Source organism: Drosophila bipectinata, chromosome 2R (assembly GCF_030179905.1).
Source record: "Drosophila bipectinata strain 14024-0381.07 chromosome 2R, DbipHiC1v2, whole genome shotgun sequence".
NCBI lineage: Eukaryota > Metazoa > Arthropoda > Insecta > Diptera > Drosophilidae > Drosophila > Drosophila bipectinata.
In genome coordinates, this window is record NC_091737.1 from 11,074,786 (window position 1) to 11,094,230 (window position 19,445).

General features: G+C 42.3%; 1 protein-coding gene across 3 annotated transcripts; it reads right to left on the minus strand.

Annotated features, from left to right (window-relative positions):
* Positions 1 to 988: 988 nt before the first annotated feature.
* HisT (Histamine transporter) lies at positions 989 to 17,814 on the minus strand. Of its 3 annotated transcripts, none has more exons than XM_017252916.3 (10): positions 17,797 to 17,814; positions 9,368 to 9,673; positions 7,328 to 7,439; positions 7,011 to 7,113; positions 6,687 to 6,911; positions 2,491 to 2,632; positions 2,242 to 2,438; positions 2,053 to 2,177; positions 1,738 to 1,848; positions 989 to 1,607 (listed from the first exon to the last, which is right to left on the minus strand). In XM_017252916.3, exons 2-10 carry the CDS (start codon positions 9,507 to 9,509, stop codon positions 1,319 to 1,321), a joined length of 1,446 nt encoding a protein of 481 aa, XP_017108405.2. In that variant the 5' UTR covers positions 9,510 to 9,673; positions 17,797 to 17,814; the 3' UTR covers positions 989 to 1,318. The 3 variants fall into 3 exon arrangements, with proteins under 3 accessions (XP_017108405.2, XP_017108404.2, XP_070134016.1); XM_017252915.3 differs by lacking the exon at positions 17,797 to 17,814 and adding an exon at positions 11,557 to 11,786; XM_070277915.1 differs by lacking the exon at positions 17,797 to 17,814 and adding an exon at positions 10,876 to 10,960.
* Positions 17,815 to 19,445: the final 1,631 nt, after the last annotated feature.

Here is a 19,445-nt window from a genome sequence, read left to right on the forward strand (position 1 = left end):
AATACTTTTATACACGTACACATATACATTCACATATAGCATTTTGCAAGAACTCGTGGCTATGAAGTGGTGGCTAAGTGGTGTCCGTGTGTGTTAACTATCATTTAATATATGTATGTATATATCTTTGGCCATTCCGAATCTAACAACAAGTGAAGTTAAAGCTTGCGTGTTATCACGACCCCGGCTGTTCTAGTGCCCGAAAAACTGAGGACTCCGGCACCAGGACTCCGTGTTTCCGTATCCGTATCCATACGGTTGAACGGGCATCGCTCGAGCGTTTTTCTTTTTTAGCTCGTTCTGTACTGTGTAGGTGGTTGTCTCATGTCAGGTAGTTCTGTGTGCTTCTGCTTTTTGCCATCTGAATTGACTCTAGTTCGGAGATAACTTCGTTACGTATGTCAATTGGCCGTGTTGGCCTAAAGGCTATCTACAAAAAATGGGGTTACACGCCATCTTCCGTCCTCCGCGAGTGTTTCTGTGTGGGTTTTGTCATCTAGTTCACAACACTATCATATGTATAGATATATCTTGTATATATAATATTATTTATATATTGATTTGACTCTTGAATCTGCTGTTTTAATTGTAAATTCTCCAAAATTATTACAGTTTGCCAGATATGCAGGATAATTGTGTACTCAACGAAATTTGTACAACGACAGTAGCCTTCTCGCTGGATCGGGTCTGGAAAAAGTGTTATATATATATATAGATTATGTACAAATTCTCGCAGGCGGGAAGAATCGGGAACTGGAATCGAAGTGGCTGGAGAGTCAGCTACTGTTCGGTAATGCATTTGCTGGTTTTTGGCGTCGTGGCGTTACTGCTTCAAACTCATTTTGGATATTCCGCTAATCAATTTTCAACATTCGCTAGAATAATTTGGGGGCTATAATACTGGAGGATAATTCCTTGTTTTTTTTTCTTGTTTGTAATACTTGTCTGTAATTGTGTTCTGGGTGCAGTGGCAACGGAAAGATAAAGCTGAATTTCGATGCAAGTCTTCGAGTTGCATAATTTATATTCATTAAACCTATGCACTAAACCTTAAACATGGCCAATATATATAAAACTTGTAAAAAATAATTGCCTAAGCTTACTAATATTTGTGTTTTGTGTTCTTGTGTGTGTTTTTTTTTTGCTATGCACCTTTAATGAACATTTTAAAATTCAACACTTAAGGCTACAACGAAATGTACAATAAACAATTGAATAAATTAAACAGTAAAACGATATGCGCAGAATACTATACATAAAAGGCAGTCCCAGGTCCAGGCGACTGAGCTAGTGTTCCAGGTGTGTGTCCATCGGATATTTACGGATTACCTGCATCCCCTCTAACCGTCACCTGGGCGTTCTGGCGCCTCAGATCCGACTGTGTGATGGCTGTAATGATAGTGCCCACAATCAGCATTATAGCCATGGTTACATTGGCGGCAATGTCCCCAAACTCGGAGAACAGCTCCGAGTAGAAGAGCGTGAAGCAGATGCCAAAGGTCTGGGCGGAGGCGTTCAGTAGACCGGAGGAAGTGCCCTCGGGCTCCGGGAAGGTAAGCTCGGCCCCGAACTCAAAACCCACTGGCAAGTAGCCCGTCATAAAGAATCTAGGGAGTATAAATTAAATAAATAATTTATTTACCATCTATAAGGTCCTTAATTTCTTTAAATAATGAGTCACGGAAACCGTCCAATAAAAGATTTCCCTAATTATAGAAATATATCTAAATTACTCACCCCAACAGCGATGCCGTGAGATAGACAACCGCGATGTGGCCCGCGTCCAAGGTAAAGGTAAATATCCACATGCCCACCATGGACAGAGCATAGACCGCCAATGTGGTTTCCCTGGAGAAGATGGAGAACAGAGAGTTGGGGAAACCGTTGAGTACCGTTCATTTAACATCGAGTGCCTGCCCCCCTTCAATTAATTACAAGTTCTCCAACTGCCGGTCGGAAAGTTTCTCAAGCGGCGCACACGGCGTATGCGTAATGAGTTTTGACCATGTTCGAAAAAGCCCTTCAGCCGTTGATTGTTTTACTTGTACTTACTTGAACTTGTGCGACTTATCCAGGACAATGCCGGACACCACAGAGCCCAGCATGCCGGCCAGCACAATGCTGAGGCCAATACGTCCGGCGTCCACCTCGTGGCCAGGATAATACTTGAGCACCACCTGCAAAAAAAACAGATCCCAGCCGTTAGCGTCCATTAACCGGCCATTAATCAGCTTTTCATACCGGATTCAGGAGCGTGGAGATGGCGTAGAACACGCCCACATTGATGCCGTACGAGAGGAGCAGCAGGATGAAGTTCTTGTTGGTCAGCAGGTTCCTCAGCGAGTGCATGAAGCTGACCTGCTCGGCATCGGAGGCCTCCAACCTCTGGGCTGCCTCCTGGGCGGCGGAGGGCGGAGTGGGTGGCCTGTCCTGGAAGACTGAAAGCGAAGGTGATGTGGTATTGGCTGGTAATCTTAGCCTTTTACTTACAGAAGACCATCAGTACAAGCAGGACACTGGTGAGACCGGCCACCATGTAGAACATCAGCCTCAGATCATTGCCCACCGTCTCCAGATCCGGGGAGTTCGGCACCAGCATGGGTGGCAGCACAAAGCCGACGGCTACGCCCAGCTGGAAGAATGCAAGAGTTCGGATATGTATAAAACTTGCTCAAAGCGAAATCTGTATCCGGTTCCGGTTCCTATTCTGCCACTGAATCCGCTGGCATTTCTGTACCACTTCCGGATGTTCGTCCGTCTCCTCGTCCGTCGCTGACCCCCTTTGTCTGGTGTTATTTACGCTGCAACTGTGAAATTGATTTATGGTGGGCCTGCTGCTAGATACTCGTATATTCCGGCAGCAGTTACGGCTTTGCAGTTGTGTTTTTGTTTTCGTCAAAGTTTCTGACGCTATTCTACGGAACAGAAATCTCCGTACAATGTACACCCCCGGCTCGGCTGTGACAGGCGGAGGGACCTATTTTTTTGTTGGCCTGCACACGCGAGTGCACAAAAGTTGAGCCATGCAATTTTTAGTTATTTTTCCTAGATTTTTTCAGAAAAGGGTTAAAGGGTATCACGGTGGGTTGTGTAATGGTTAGGAAGTAATTTTTTGTTTACACCATTTTTTATTCCTGCCTCGATTATGGGTTTATCCAATTTTAATCCATGCCTTTTTTAGGTTAAATATTTTTAGAAAGTGTATCCTTCCGTTGATTTAATCCAGTTACTGTTACCATATTTTGATGGGGACTCCTATAAATCGGGTTTAGTGGCAGTTGCCGTATTTAAGACAAAGTGACATTTGACAGTCGGGAAAATAAATTGGACCATAAAGGATGTTTTTATTTTTATTTACGTGGAACTCAAATTGAGATAAATTGCATTTCAACGAAAAATGTAGGTCCTTATAAAGGAATTTTTGTAACTTAAATGCCAGGAAAGGACTAGCCTTTGTTTGAATTAAATTTAAATACTCTTCCCATTGTAAATAATCAGCTGTTGGCGAGCTTCAATTGTTTTCAATTTCAGCAAACAAAAGAAATATCAACCAAGGTTCACACACACAATAAACTAAGCCGAAGCGTGGTTCCCTTTTTGGTAATAACTTTTCGTTTTTGCAAACAAAGGAATGGGTTGGTACGAGGATGGGGCTAGTAGGGAGTCTAGGCCACCTCCTGGGGGTGGGTGGCTTGGGAGTTTAAAAAATGTGATTTCTCGTTGCCGTTAAATGAAAACCCCTGACAGTGTCGTGGACCAAGCCGAAGAGATACAGTCAGGCTGCAGGTGGTCTGGACTTGAGATTGGAAATACAAACAGAATCAATTCCGGCGTCGGTGTACACTGTACAGTCTTTATTTGGCCAAGAGAAATAAAATTTCGGCCGACACAATCCACTCAAGAGATTAAGATTATCTTGAATAATCACTTTGGAGTTCTACCACCAGAAATACCTATTTTCCGCATTTATAAATTTAAGTCTTTCTGTGCTCTGATGATTAATAAAACTTATTGCCAGATGTATCTCTGGGAAATATGATCCAATAAATTCCAAGGATTCATTTTGTTTTTTATTGCCGCAAATTTGAATAATTCTGTTTGATTCGGCAATGAAGCTCGGAACGGAACCGAACGGTTATAATCGAGCAAAAACCGAAATGCGATTTTAAAATACCCATGCAATATATAAGCATGAAGAAATTCATAGAATTGCAGCAATTTGCATAAATGTATTCAAGAGTCTGGCCATAAACCAGGCAGATGCCAGGAGGAGCTCATCTCCACTCCCATTACCCGCCTGGTGGCGGCTGCTTTCCGCTTTCCTTTGTTCTGGCTATTTGGATTTTTATGAAGAGACGACGCAAAAGGACATTCGAGTGGGTCGGGACACTCGGCTGCAGTCTGAGCCTCTCTACGGTATCAAGAATAAATATTTGAGCCGACTGCCGACGACTGGAGACGGGCTCAAAATCGAGCGTCTGAGCCTTGGTCTCTGTTAAGGCCGGAATCGTTATTTGGCCCTGAGTCGCGTGCTTCACGGCTGAAATGGCCGCTGGAGAATGTTATTTTCGACTTGGCGGCACAACTTGTTCCGGCCGTGTTTACATGACCATCACAAAAAACCAGAAAAAAAGTAAGATAAAAAACAAAAAAACGTGGTGCATAAAAACGTGTAAAAAATAGGGGAAAGAAACAGTGTTTGCTCAGCACTCTGGCAACAATGCTCCTTCGCCAAATCCGCTTCAGAATGGCTCAGCTCAGGCAGTCAGGAATCAGAGCAGGATGAGGACAGTGGGTCGGGGTGCTTCCGAAAAGCGTGTGGTGCGTCGTCCTTGCCAGATAAGGCAGCCAAGGCGATTGAGCCAAGGAGGAGCGGGCTGGTGGTGGGAGGTATCTTTCAATGTCACACTCGGTATGTGGGCCATCTAGGTGCCACCCGCTGGGTTTTTTATGAAGGCTTGTGTGAGCTTCTCTCTCTATATATATACATATATATTTTTTTGGGGACAAGTTCGGCTTGGCATTTCGACAAGAGATTACCCAAGATAGCTTTAAGCCTGGCCTTTGGGCCAATTCGATATTTGCATTCTGGCAGACCCTAAAAGCACTCCCAGGAGTTCTCTAAAGCTCCTATTCACATCAATTATTCGCTATTATTATGAGGTGCAATAACAAGCTACTTCCCAGGGAGGCTCCTTTGTTTTTCTCCGTGCAGACAGGAGCACTTGACCCACTCTGTCCCCATCTCAGTCATCATCACGTAGCCCCCCATTGTGACTTCCTCTACCTGTGACAAGCAGGAAATTATAAGCCTTTTCAGCTGCACTCGAGTTAAAGGCAAATATGACAATCCCCGCTCACACATATGCGCTTAGGATGCAACGTGTTGTGTGGCTGTGTGTCTGGGCTTGTGGATGGATGGATGTATGGATGTTTGGGCCACATATTTGCAGTTGCAACCAACCGGTGAGACTGCTTCCCGATGCGCTCGTAAATCAACATTAAAAGCAAACTGCTCTACATCCCGTCTGCCTCTTACGCCCCATAACCTTTGTGCCGCTTGCCTGACCTCCCTTGTTCCTCCTGCCACTTTCCGCTGCTATTGTCATTCATCACAGCCGCACCTGACACTGTTGGCTAATGGCTAAGCAAGCGGCCTAATTGTTTTGCGGTGTTTAAGCCCATAACCCTGTCCACAGCAATCGTTGCAGTCATTTTTTGTTACCGTCTACATTGGCAATTTAGGTTGCCTTCGAGTTACATCAGTGTTTATGTCATTTAAAGTCAATATTTATTAAATTTCAGACTTTTACTAAGAACTAAACTAAGGAATGTCTCTTTATTAGTTTATGGGTCTGTGGTTTTTCATTTTGACAGACATCTCTATGCAAATTCTTTCCCCAGAATTGAGATTCAAGAAGTCATCTACATGGACAGCTAGAATTTCGAGCATGCAACACTTTCTAGTGGCAAGCAGATAATGCATGCCACTGGTCTGCCTCACCTACACGCCCCGGTGACATTTCAATTGTCCGAGCAGAGGTGGCCTTTGTGGAGGAGTAGCCAAGGTATTCAGTGTCTAGTGTCCAGTCCAGTAGCGAGGCAATCACTTAAGCGCTGGCGAATTTCAAAGAGGTCATTTCGTTTGTTTGCCGCTTCTGAATAAATTCGGAACCCCTGACCTCTGGGAGGCCGAGATGCGGATGCAGTGCGCCAAATTGATTCCACTCAAAGACTCTTCCGCATGCATTAGCATGGGAGAGTCGTTCGGCCGAAGCAGAGGGCGCTGGAACCGGGGCCCGGAGGCGTACACCCTGCCGTTGTCAGTTTTGTTTAACTTGCAGTGCAGCTGGGTTCCGGAATCTTTTTGCCAATTTCATGATTGCCTCCCGGCCTGGTCATGTGGAGCACAGGGCACGGCCATTCAAGGCAAAGGAAAAATGTCAGAGCGAACCACTTCCGCCTAAACGGAAGTGGGCATGGCCATTCCCAGCGTCAATCAACCGGCTCTATTCAGCCATCTCGGCCTTTTCCGTGTTAATGCAAATTCAACGGCTCACTAACTCACAAGACAATGTCGGAGCAAAAGGCTTACATGGCAATTGCATTTTGCGCCTCGCACAGATTGCCCATCAATAACCCGCTTACAACATGGCGTATACGTGATGCGGCTCCAGCCCACTTACCTGGTTGCCAAACACTCCCACACTGGTGGCCGAGGACACCTGATCCAGTCCAAACCAAACGGCCGCCAGCCGGGCCGGAAGCGAAAGGATGCACACCTGGGACAGAGCCACGATCGCCTGGCCAATGAAGCCCACGTAGAATAGCGACGGGTCCACCGAAAAGACCTTAATCCAGGCGCCCACACAAGTGCCCACCACTCCGACCAGGGCGGTTATGCGAAGTCCCTGTTGATGACACAGAGAATAGAACAATGGAAGGAAATTATTTATTTTCCTTAAACTAAGAGTCTGTAGTATAGTATAGTTCCTAGTTATATAACTTACCGCCTTATCCAAAAACCAACTACCAGGGAATATGAGTGGTATATACAGGATCATATAAATCATGGACGTCCAGTCCACCCACTTTTCGCTGATGCCGTAGTAGCTGAAAAATAAAGAAAAGCCACCATTAGAGGAACCCACAGTGAAAATTCAGTTAATTTATGCACGCCCATTCATTTAAGTAGCTTCCCCTTGGCTCCAAGCCCCAGAGTTCTGGCTGTTTAATGAGCTTTATGAAAACTTTTAATTAAATGGAATGCACAGATTCTGGACCCACAAACTGCTCGACTACACCTCGCAGAAGTGCGTTCGCTTACCGTGTTATTATGTTGTTGATGATGGTGTATTGTATCCACTGCATGGAATTCGAGGCTGAATAGAACACAAAGAGAAAGAGCACCGCCCAGCGTCGGGCGTAGACTTTGTAGCCTGTAAATAGAAAATAGAATGCCAGGCCAGGTGAGTGTCGCTTGCAAGGAAGAAAAATATAAAAAGCCACTTCAGAACGCTCTTGGAACGGCTGAGCTGTGGTCCCAATCCCAATCTTTGTCCCAGGGCTTCATGACCCCCATGTAGCTGACTGGGATTAACTGGATTAGGGGGCAGGCTTACTTACTGTAACACTACTGACTACTTACTTAAGGATGATACTCTGCCCTGGCTGATATTCATGCAAATAACTACATACAACCTACCGCCCATTATTATCATAGTAATACGGTTTTTCCATCCTGGCTGTTTAGTTAGTAATGGCTTGAGGTTTTCCTCAAGGACGAAAATTGAAAGCTTCGACTGGCAATGGATAATATTTTACAGATTTTGCCAAGAAAGCTTAAAAGGGTAACAAGCAGTTGGCAGTTACTTAGGGATTTCAGTAGGTCTTACTGGTTGCTGCTGAGTAACTGATAGTTTTCATATTTTAAAATATTTTCTAGTGGCCGCTTGTACACAGTGCGTATGATTAACAAAAATGTCTACCTGTATACAGTGCGTATGAGTAACAAAAATGGCTGCATTTATCACTCATACGCACTGTTGGCAATAAATATTCAAAGTTTATGCTTGTCAAGTATTTTCCTGATTTGTTTTTAATAAAAACACATAAACTATCCTTAAATTGACCTTAAATACCAATCGATACTCAAAGGACACATAGATTAATGGCATTCGTGACAAAACAAAGACGTGCATTGCTTTTGAATGCCACTGGAATTGCAAAATCCCTCCATTTGCATCCTAACCTGACAAATTGAATTGAAATGAGCACATCCAGGGCCAAATGAAGTGGAAAACTAGCTTTAAAGAAGCATAAGTGCACTCGTGACATTTCATTATCCTCCTCTGGCATTAAATTCATCCTGCAGGGAGTCGTTTAAATGTCCCTGGGCAACAGAAATAAATATATGTAAACACAACCGTTGAGTGTTGACCAGAAAGTGTAAATAATTCGTAAATTAAAATGACTTATTTTAACGCATTCAACTGTATGGCATTCATTGGGTTTGGCATTAAAGCTTTACTTCTATTTATAAACATCCGATTTTTGTAGGTTTTTGTTCCAATTTGCGACAATTCTCCAGCGACGTCACTAAGCGGCGCTGCCTGACAACTTTTTGGCTTGCATGGCATTGAAAAAACAAAACCCTTTGATGCCGTTTTTTTATGGCTATGCATTTGTAGTTTTTGTTTTTAGTTTAAACACACATGTGAGCACCTGTATGGGTAAGCACAAACACACAATAAACTTGCATTTGCTTATGTATATGTAAATGCAGGTGGCTATGCATTTAAGTGAATGTGCGGCTGCGGCTTTGGCAGGCTTTTGCGAAGCGCATTCGGTTGGGTTTGATGGTTGTTGCATACAAATGCACACCACTGTGCCACACACTCTTCCCTTGCCACAAGCCAGGCACCCACCAGGCAGGCCTAGCCTACCTTGAGGTGCCGTTAGGGCAAAGTGGTTGTTGGCCATGTCTGACATGCAGAGTGTGCAGAGTGCATGTGCGGAGGCAGATACAAATGTAAAGTAACTGAAACGTAAACTATGCATGTGTTTTTGGTATTAACATGGCTTATAGTCTGCTTTCCAAATGGAAAGTATGGCATTTTGGGAAATTAAGGTATATCAACATGGGGTAGAGTCTAATCTTCATATTTGATTCAAAACCATATCAATAGAAATTATTAAATGATCCTGATATCAAGAAAAGTTTAGATGATGTATTAAAAAAGCTGTTGACATTTTCAAGTGGCCTAGATTAAGCAATTACTATTATTTTTTGGGTCTAAAACATATCAAAAGTTTTTTTCCAGGAATTTATTGCAAAAATGTATAGTTCTGATAGATATAGTCCTACCTTCGGCTGGAGCTGTTAGTGCACCCGCCTTAGCCCGCTGCTCCTCCTTTTCCTTGGGAGTGATCATGTCTGTGGATTTGCTGGTGGCTATGTAGGACTCAGTGCTCTCGACAGCACCACTGGCGCTGTGCTTCAGATCCATCCAAAGGTCGGTGCTGGTGGGTGGTGTTAATACAGGTGGTTCTACCTGATCTGGGAGTCCGTAGAAATTGTTGGGCTATTGTGCTTTGGCAGCGATTGCCGGGATCGGTGGTGTCGTTTAATTTCGATGGTGGCTTCACTCTTACTTTGTCTTAATAGTTTTAACTGGAAGATAGGAAAATGAAAAACTGGTTTTAGGTTCGGTTAACCACAATGCCTATACATAATTCATATTTCTTTTGATCTTGAGTCGTAAGACCTCATTGTTCACGTTTAATTCAGGGTCGTTTGTCAATTGATGTAAATTTCCCAAGTAGTACCAAGTTTTACCTTTAACTTGGATAATAAAGTTAAGGGTTTCAAGGTAATACAATAAATATCTAACTATTTAAATAGTAGACCCATTTTACAGCTCCATCAATTACTATTTGCATAAAAAATTGTAATTCCTACTGTGTAACTTTTCCACTGATAATAAAAAAACACTTATTCGTGATTTGTATGCCTAATCCGATTAGTAGTTTACAAGTCTCTTCATATATAATTAATCAAATGGGCCAAAACCTTTCAACAAGGCTTTTAAAATGAAATTTGTGTTTTTTTGCTTTTAACAAAATTATTGTGGATCATGTTAAGTGGTTTCGAGTAAACCAAAGAGGCATAATAACCGATATTAATACGCTTTAATTAGCTTGTTGACTGGGATGATTACACGAATATTTCCATCTGCTGTTGTGACATTGCAATTTGCGACTGGCCGCTCTTCCATTGCCTTTAATAAAGTCATTGAATCAAATTTAAGCACGGAATTCACCCTCATGGCCACTTGTTGCTCCGTATTCTGTCAGCAGACTCGGATTTAGCTTTTGGGGATTTTTGTATTTCAGATTTTAGATTTTTTTTTAGCTTCACAGCCCTCAGCTCTGTCTCTGGCTTTGGGTTTGTGGCGAAAAATGCAATCAGCGCCAGATGACTGACTTTGACTGCATTTGCCGCCCAAATAAATTGAGTGGATTGCCGAATTGGAATTTCGGATTCCGATTTCGAAATTCCATTTTGCATTTGGACGGGTTTTCGCTCATTTGGCACGTGCGAAACACGCATCGCGTTTTGTTGGCATGTTGGCTTGAATCCATTAGCCAAAATTGGTTAATTTACATTGAAATGAAATTGTTTTTTTTTTCCCCAAACGTCATTTTGTGTGTTTTTTTCCTCATTGGCTCAATTATGGCTAATTAGGTCTAACAAGCCAATTGATTTAACTTCGATGATTTCTCCCAAATGCTTTAATTCAACAGTATTCAAGGTTTAAAGATTAAGCCCCATTGTATTACATTTTTCTCTCAAGGAGTTTTTCTTATATTTACTTCAGAAATACTCAAGATTATCGCCGGCTGTTGCCCAACATTTTTGATGGGGAGGTGGTCTTCGCCAAGATAAATAGTCGTAAATGGAGCAGGTTCTACAAAATGTATTTCCCTTGTACTCGATGAGCGTGAATATTGCGATAAGACCGATTCGAGACACCCACTGCACTGAGAGAACAGTTTATTTTAGAAAAATTATATTTATACTGCCACAAACGATTGTATCACTTTGCTTGTAAAGTTTCCCTTATATTTTTATCTGTTCATTGAATTCCTAACAAAACATCTGTGTCATAAATATGGAACAGTACACGGTTTAAACACGGTTGAGATTAAAAAACTTTAATTAAATCCACCGTTTAAAGATTAATTATCACCAGCTTAGTCACTAAATTGATTTTTTAGGTTAATTACAGGAAAATTCAGACCATTAATTGCATTTAATATTGTTTCCTGAACCATTTTTCAGAGTGCAGTTTGGTCAACGGGTTGAATCAACGTAAATAACTTCCCAAACTGGCTGAAATCGGAAATTGCCTTCAACCGCCCTCTCTACCCCACCTCCACTACAAAAACACGCACATCGTAAAATTTCGATTGGGATTTACACAGAGTCACTACTACATAGTTTTTGATGCCAAAATAGACTTTAAAGTTGTAAGTTTTAAAGTCTTCACTCACTTTTTGGCAGCACGTTTTGGATTTACAATCACTGAGTCTTATACCCGAGTGGTATTCGCGGCTCTATGGCTCTGCGGCTCTGCGGTGTGGTGCAAAAAGGTCTTTAGGTGGTGCCGAGTTTTCTAGAGAGAAGACCTTTTCTCTGTTCTGAGCACGCAATCGCGAACGGACACAGCGGCACTGAAACTGATTCCGCAAACCGCTCAACTCTCTGTCATAAACAGCAATGTTGATTTGCAAAACGCTTTCGGCTTTCGTCTGGCGGGCGGGCTTTAGCTTTAGTTGTTGCTTTTATTATTGCTATTATTTCAAACAGCTGATTTGCTGTTAGTAGAGGCACATACAAAGTAAACCACATACACTCACCTCCAAGGGTCTTCACGATTAAAAATCATTCTGATTAAATGATAAATAAATACTTGAGAGTGATTGTTTTATGAGCACCTACAAAGTTTCACTTTTAATATATATCACTCATGACAGAGTATTTCACAGCCATCATTAATTATTATATGGATTTGGTTCATTATCACCGAAACGAGTGACAAATATTGAAACACGTTTGCCAGACAAGTGGTAAAGTCGGTTGCTGTTGTTCGACTTTTGGGGGGCACTGTTTCGGGATCGACCGAACACGGGTCCCATTCGGGAACCTCAGCTTTGGAATCGCCCCCCGAAACAAGTCCAGCTGTTGTGATTCAGCTTACGGCAAAGACTGGCTAATCAAATTTCGAAAACTTAAGTCGTCATTGGTTTTTTTGTGTTTTGTAAAAAATTCAAAGATAAAAATCATTCATATTTTCAGGGCCCTAGAGTTTACTAAATAAATAAGGCTTAATATTTGTTATTTTCTAAAGTATTGCTTTTGTTTCGAATTATCGTTAAAATTAGCTTGAAAGTTCCAGTTTTTTTTCCAAAATTTGGTAATAACTTTCCTCATAAAGTAGCTCTACTGTACCTAAAACACAATTGCATTTGCAATCCATTTTAAAATTGCTTTTATTTGCTTAGTATTTCCCCTCTCCTTTATTGCTTCGGCCCCGTTTTTGTTCCACCTTGCGCCTCGCACGTGTATTTGTGGGACAGCTCCCACAGCCACCCCCACTCCCACTTCAAGGCCCACACACTTTTCATTTTGCTGTTTTTGCGGTTTTTATTGAATAATTTGCCTGCGGGAACTTCCACTTCCCGGGACGTGGTCGTGGACCTGGCTGGTGGTGCGCCGTGTTTCGTCGTCGTATTCCAGACGACGTCGCCGGATCCGATGGATCCGACAGTGCCCACAGCGTGGTAGCGACGCCATCCATCGCTCCGGCTGGCTGGGGGTCATTATTCGATTAAGGCAAATTATTATGTTTTATTATTTATAATGCAAATATCAGCACAGACACGGCCGGGCTGCGATTTGATGGTGCTGTGAGTAAGATAGTGCCTTCAATGGCTTCAAGTGGCTGGCACAGAGGTCTGCACTTCAGAAATAAGGTTTTGATTTCTTTTTTTATACCTATAATTACATATACTTTCATTATAAGCGTAAAAGATTCACAGTCTTCGAAGTTTACTCATCTTTTTTACTAACTTTAGTTGAAATTCTTTTAACTTGTTAATTTTTCTCAGTATATTATTTATAGTAGTGACTAGCTTAAATTCCTATCTGCGATTTGTACTTTGCCACTGCGAATATTTTGCTCTCCTGTCATCTGTTCCTACAGCCCCAGGCCCCCTTCCGATAATGACAAGGTAATTCAAAAAACTGATAAGCATTAAAGTTGTTATTAGAGATTAAAGTATTGTAGCAGCATTATTATTATTAACCGATAGTATGGTAACTCGTGTTGCGGGGCAGTAAATCCCACAAATCGGATGATTTTCAATTGATATTCTAATGACATTTGGAGTGGCGGTCACGTTTCAGGCTTTTCGAGCTTATCACTTGTTATATGCAATTCCGGGAATTCCCTAGGCCTAACACAATACTCGCCTGTATAATTAACAGATCAATAATAAGATTATACTTGAAATAAATGCCTATTCGTCGTTCATTTTTATTATTTATAAAGTATTACATTTTTTACTGATTATGGTACTTTAATAGCTAATAATATATGGACAGGACAATATTATCCAGAGGGCTATATCTTAGCCAATTTTCTTCCGATTTTTGAGCGGAATACCATAAACGATTTGTAAATCATTTATCAATCAATCTACATTATAACCTAAGCACATAATATTTTTTAATTTTCGATTCATTTTTTTGGGTTGACTTCCTTGGAAATTTAGGACAATATTTATAAAATTCTTAAGCGGAATACCTTCAGAGTTTTGTAGTTATATCCCTTTCAATCTTCATCAAAACATTACAACATTTTCGGCCAAAACCAGACCATATCTTAGCCAATTTCGATCCGATCCTTAAGCGTCCTTAGCTCTTAACGATTTTTAGTTAAATTTCCCTTCAATTTACATTAAACCCTGTCAAAAAAATTATGAAAAAGACTCCTTCACATAACTCCTAAGGTGTTAAATCTTTATCTCCGCCCAAAACTTGGTTACGTTTCCATTATTTTCTAATATTATACCCTACCTGGGTTAAAATATCTGAAAAGCTAAAGCGAATCTGTTTTTTTGTTAAACTTACAATTTACTAACAAAGCAAAGCCAAGCCAAGCCAATGATACGACCAACTGAGAAAGGAGCAGTTGGCGCGGTCCTTGTCGGGCTATTCCGATTCCAGAACAGAGCTCTTGCTCTTCTGTTGTTTGGAAAGGGCGCGAAAGCGAACCAAGCTCTTTGGCGGAATCAACAACCGTATACGCTACTAATGGATTCTCACTGCACGCCCCGTAACGGTCGTAATCCTTTTAAATCCCCTAACCACCCGGAGTGGGTGGTCGCCCAGACCCACCAGCCCACCGTCCACTTGAGAAATGTGCAACTCTGGGCCCGAGGGCTGATTGTAACATTTCTCATGCGAATGTTAGAAACAATTGCATTTAAGCACTGGCGGGCTTTTGTCTTGATTTCACTTTCGCTGGACTCTGAATTCGAAATGCAATTTGTAGCTGACAAGTGGCCGGCGGACACAATGGATCGCAAAAGGCGAAATGTAAACGCGAACGTAATCCTCGCGCCAATTAGGCTAAGGATCCAGGGAAAGGGAAATATTTATGCGCGCAATTTGAACGTGAGCTGGGGGCCCACACCTTGCGGCGATTTGGTGGCCAAAGCTCATCAAATTCGAAGGACCAAATCATAATCCAAACGAGAAGGACAGCAGGCATTGGCCCAGAAATGAATACGTTTTTACGCTTCCATGAAGCGTAAGTGCGAAGGAGATTCATTGGAGCATATTAAGGTGCTACAGTGGGTACATTTTGGTAGAAATTTCAATAAATTGAACTCAAGTTTGCTTAAGAATTCGAAAGACTTTTCTTCCAAGTTCTTGGTAGTCAAGCTCTACTGTGATTGTCGTTCCATAAAAAGTGTGTGTGTTTTTGTGTTTGAGGGATAAGTGGTATCCAGACTCTTTTGTGTAAATGTAGGCTCACCGTTGACGGGAAGGCGGTGGGTGGCTCATTAATGCGTCCTTGGTGGGGCCAGGAGCAGCATTTGTCAGGCCCCTCTTAATCCCCAGCAAATCGCGTAATTATATACGTACAAAGCACACACAATGGCACACTCCCCTCAGCTATCGGCCTACAAACTGCGATATAATTTCCGCAACATTTATTTATTAATTAAAAAATTTGTGCCATTGACGACGGGAGCTTAAGAGTAAGCTAGATAAATTACCATAAATTGTATTTTATTGCCCAAGTTCTAAATCACAAAGAGAATAATAGGCTGAATGGTTGGCTGGAGGGTGGGGAGTGGTTTTTCTTCTGCGTTTGCAGTTCCCGAAAAGAACCGAAAATGTTGTAGCATACTTCCCAGCGCGCGCTGTGAATTTCCTATTATCAGGCCAAAACTTTTTGCCGCAGCAGCTGGAACAGTTCTTGTACCCTTTTTTTTTTATTTTTTCATACCTCGGCCACATGCTGCGGTTGGCTAGAGGGCTGGGGGCGGAATTTCGGCCTCAATTATGCAATTCTCGCTCAGAATATCTGCGATTAGTGTGCAGTTTTGTTCGGTTCTCTGCGGCCAGATGCGTTTTTAATTGCATCAAAGACGGCTTCCGGTCCTGGACTGGTGTGGACCGTCCACCATTCCGGCCTTGTCAGTTTCCTAATTGGACATTTGTAATTAACTTCAGTGGCCAGTCCGGTCGTTGCATTCTTTTCGTCCTTTCCGCCTTATCCTTTGGCTCATTTCTCACTGTGCAGTTGGCATTTAATGCAGTTGACTCTTATTCCTCAGTTGGTCGGGTTATTTATGTATCGCTCGTTAGTTTTCGGCGGACTCTTATTTATTGGACAGCACTGAGGTGGTCGACAAGGTCGGATTTAGTTTTTTCAAGCTACTGGCGGGTGGACAGCGGGTGGTGACCAGACCCAGAGCACAGAACTAGCAAATGGCCCTCGAGTGGCTCCGAACAAAGCAGCTTAATTGCGCTGGGCGAATGTCTCCAGTTTGTCATAATTAACCCCGGACTCGAGTGCACAGAAAGTGCATTTTGTGGTCAAATGGTAAGTTTAGCATTCATTTGTGCTGCCGCCAGGAAGTGGCCTACTTTCTGCCCACAACTCAAATCAATAATTTTCATTCCCCCTTCCGGTTCTCAATTCTCGATTCTCAGGTCCTGCCAATTGTCCATTAAAGTTGCATGTCTTGGGTTGTGGCGCAGCTCTCGAGCACTCAATTACGTGTCGAAAACTTTCGCCCCCTGTACTCTCGACCTCTCCGCCTGGTTCACCTGAATTCCCATTCTCATTTATTGGAAATCCGCCCCCACAAGCGGTGGCAATTGACCTATACGATAAATAGTTTGTTCTCGGCTTTACGGCAAGTGATAAATGCAATTTGTTATGTCTGAAAATCAAACGATAGATGCAATATGTGTCTGAAAGACTTGAAAAAGTGAAATAAAACTTGAAACTTTTATTCCATAACGTTTATGATTTATAACCTTTAAAGTTTAAACGCATACAATTTTTAAAGTTTGTTCTCTAAATGGGTTTAACTTTTAAACACATTTCAGAGAAATTTATTGGCTTTGAAGAAATTATACTAATGGATTTCAACACTTTTCAATTAAAATAACTAATAGTTTTATATATCAAATGGGTATATTATGAGTTAAATTTATTTGTAATTGGATTTATTAAATTCATTATAAAAGGAGCCAAGCCATGGTTACAAGTGCCATAGCACTTTCTGTGTGGAGCCACATCCTTCTTGATTAAAGGTGAGAATCGGTGGCCCTGGGAAAAGTGGCTGTTAAAGCTAAAACCGTAATGAGCTTAAGAATTGAATGCTTTAGTGTTTAGTGCATATGTGTGAGGGCTTGTGTGGTAGTGTGTGAGAGTGCTTCAGTTCAAAAACCTCCAAACATTACGTCACAAGCTCAAATTCACACAGACGGGGAGGCGAAACTCGCACACATCGAAAAATGGCTGCGGGCCAGACACCAACACCAACACACGAAAGCCAACACACCAGCACACTGCCACAGAGGCATTCATGGCTGCTGCTGTTCTCGTACATCTTTTTCCCGAGCTTTGGACTTAATGGAGGGGGGAGACCCAGGGGTTAGCGGGTTTACGGCTACGGGTTTACGGACAGGGGCTGGAGCGCTGTCTCTGCGTCTGTGTTTTGCAATTGTCTAGCTCTACAGCTGCCTTTGGTTTGGGGTTGACTCGGCTATGGCCTCCTGTTCGGCAATACTGAGGTTATGGGGTAACACAAAAAAAAGCATAAAACCTGAAGACACCTGGACCCGGATCTGGGCAACACTTCTGTCTGTTGTTCTTCTCGGTTTTTGCAAAGCGGAAAAATCAATTTATGGATTTTAGTTTCGTTCATATATCTTCTGTTTCTGTTTTTTGTTTTCGACTGTCTTGTGTTTGTTGTTGTTGCTGTGTGTGCCCCCTTTCCGACTTTTGACACGTTCGCGCCTCTTGAGCATTTCAGTGCGTCTGGCAGCTTGTTGATGCCACCGCCCAGCAAAGGGAATCCTTTTTGAAAGAGTTCGAGGTCCCTACTTGGGGGACTCGGGCTCTCCAACTCGGCAACTCGCAATTAAAGCAATTTCTTTTAATTGCAATCAAATGAGACGAAAACTTGAGCTTCTTTACTTACCCTTTCTGCACACTTGGGCCTTCGCTTAGCTCGCAGGATGCAGGATACAGCCGGAGATCTTCCGTTGGCGCGCTAAAATGCCGTTCGTGTGCGTAAGTGTGTCAGAGGGTTTTTGTGAATGGAACAAAAGAGTGAAACGGAATTCATTTATTAGAAAGGATTTTTTCGGTGGATAACTGCACTGCACTGGTAACTTGGTAACTTGGAAACTGGTAACTCGTTATTCGCCATTCCACACGTACTTGGGCACTTTAAATATTTGCTCAGCACTGCAGAATGTTCCCTCCTTTTCTGCTGGCTACTGCTGCTGCTGTTTTCGCTTTGCTCGGTGCCAAGATTTGGGGAGGAATCGCTGAACAGGACTACTGCGAATCCTATTGCCTCGGTCCGTTTTATAGGCGAGGCGCTTGCGTTCCACATACATGGCTAACAGCTGGCAGGATGCTGTGGATGCTGGGACGCTCTCTCTTTGGGGGCTGGCGCCATCGCGCAGGTACAAACAAGGACCTGGTTGCACCGTGCCCCCTTTTATAATTAATATTTAGTGGTTAGCACTGAAATTAAATTCACAGAAACAAATCCGCGACTACGAAAGCAATTAATTGGGCCAGCCCGGAAGTAGGCCACACTTTAATGTGATGACTATTTGGGCTGCAGGGTGATTCGTGTTACGAGTGATGGAACCACTTGTTGCTTCTACCACCATGATTATGAAGCTATTCTACCACACTTAAGTTTATTAAGCTCACCTTATTTAAATATCATTTTAGGACTAAAGACCTAAGGACTAATTACCATATAATAGTACTTCATTATACTGAATTATTCGTTAGGTTTTTTGATTCATTTCTTATGCCAATCGAATAAATTAATATTAACTACCCAAATCGACTTTGAAATTTTCTATTTTCTGGTCTCACAGCCTCAAAGTTTTTGGCAATTTCCATAAAATTAATCTCTGTCGTATGATTGATGCCGAAAGATCACTTCGTGGCGCTCTGGCCAACGAAAGTGTTTGTTGATGAAAGGCTTTCACCGATCGGGGCGCCAGCAGATTTAATTGGCCACTGAATAAACTTCTTTGATTTGGGATGTGGGATATGGGGTCCACGTTTTGGCCATAAACCCAGCAAACTTATGGGATATAAACAATGGCATGCGAGGTGGCCAACAAACCTGTGGATGTTTTCATTCACTCATTCACCCATTCGCGCATTTCATTGATGATTATCTTAACGGTTAACATAGGTTCTTCGCATTCCATCTGGCGGGATGATGACGAGGAATTTTAATGTAAAAAGAAAAGTCATCGGGTGGGGATTATTATTCGCATTTTTCCAGTATTTTTTTAGCAGCGTATCGATAGCAGAACGAATAAGAGCGCGAAATTGTTTGGTTAAACTAAAGTGTTTACCATAAATACACTAAAAAACATGTTTTAGTAAAAACTTATACCTCCTCATCTTACCTTTTAGTAGATTCCATTTCTCTCGGTGTATTTTGTGTTGTTCCACCATCTCAGGTGAGTGTGTCAGGTGCAATGTGCTGCTGGCCAACAGCCACATAGCTTTGTTTTTTGTGTTTTTTGGGAAGAGGTAGAGAGAGGGAGTGCCGGCAAAAGGTACATAAAACCAAAAGAAAACGCAGAC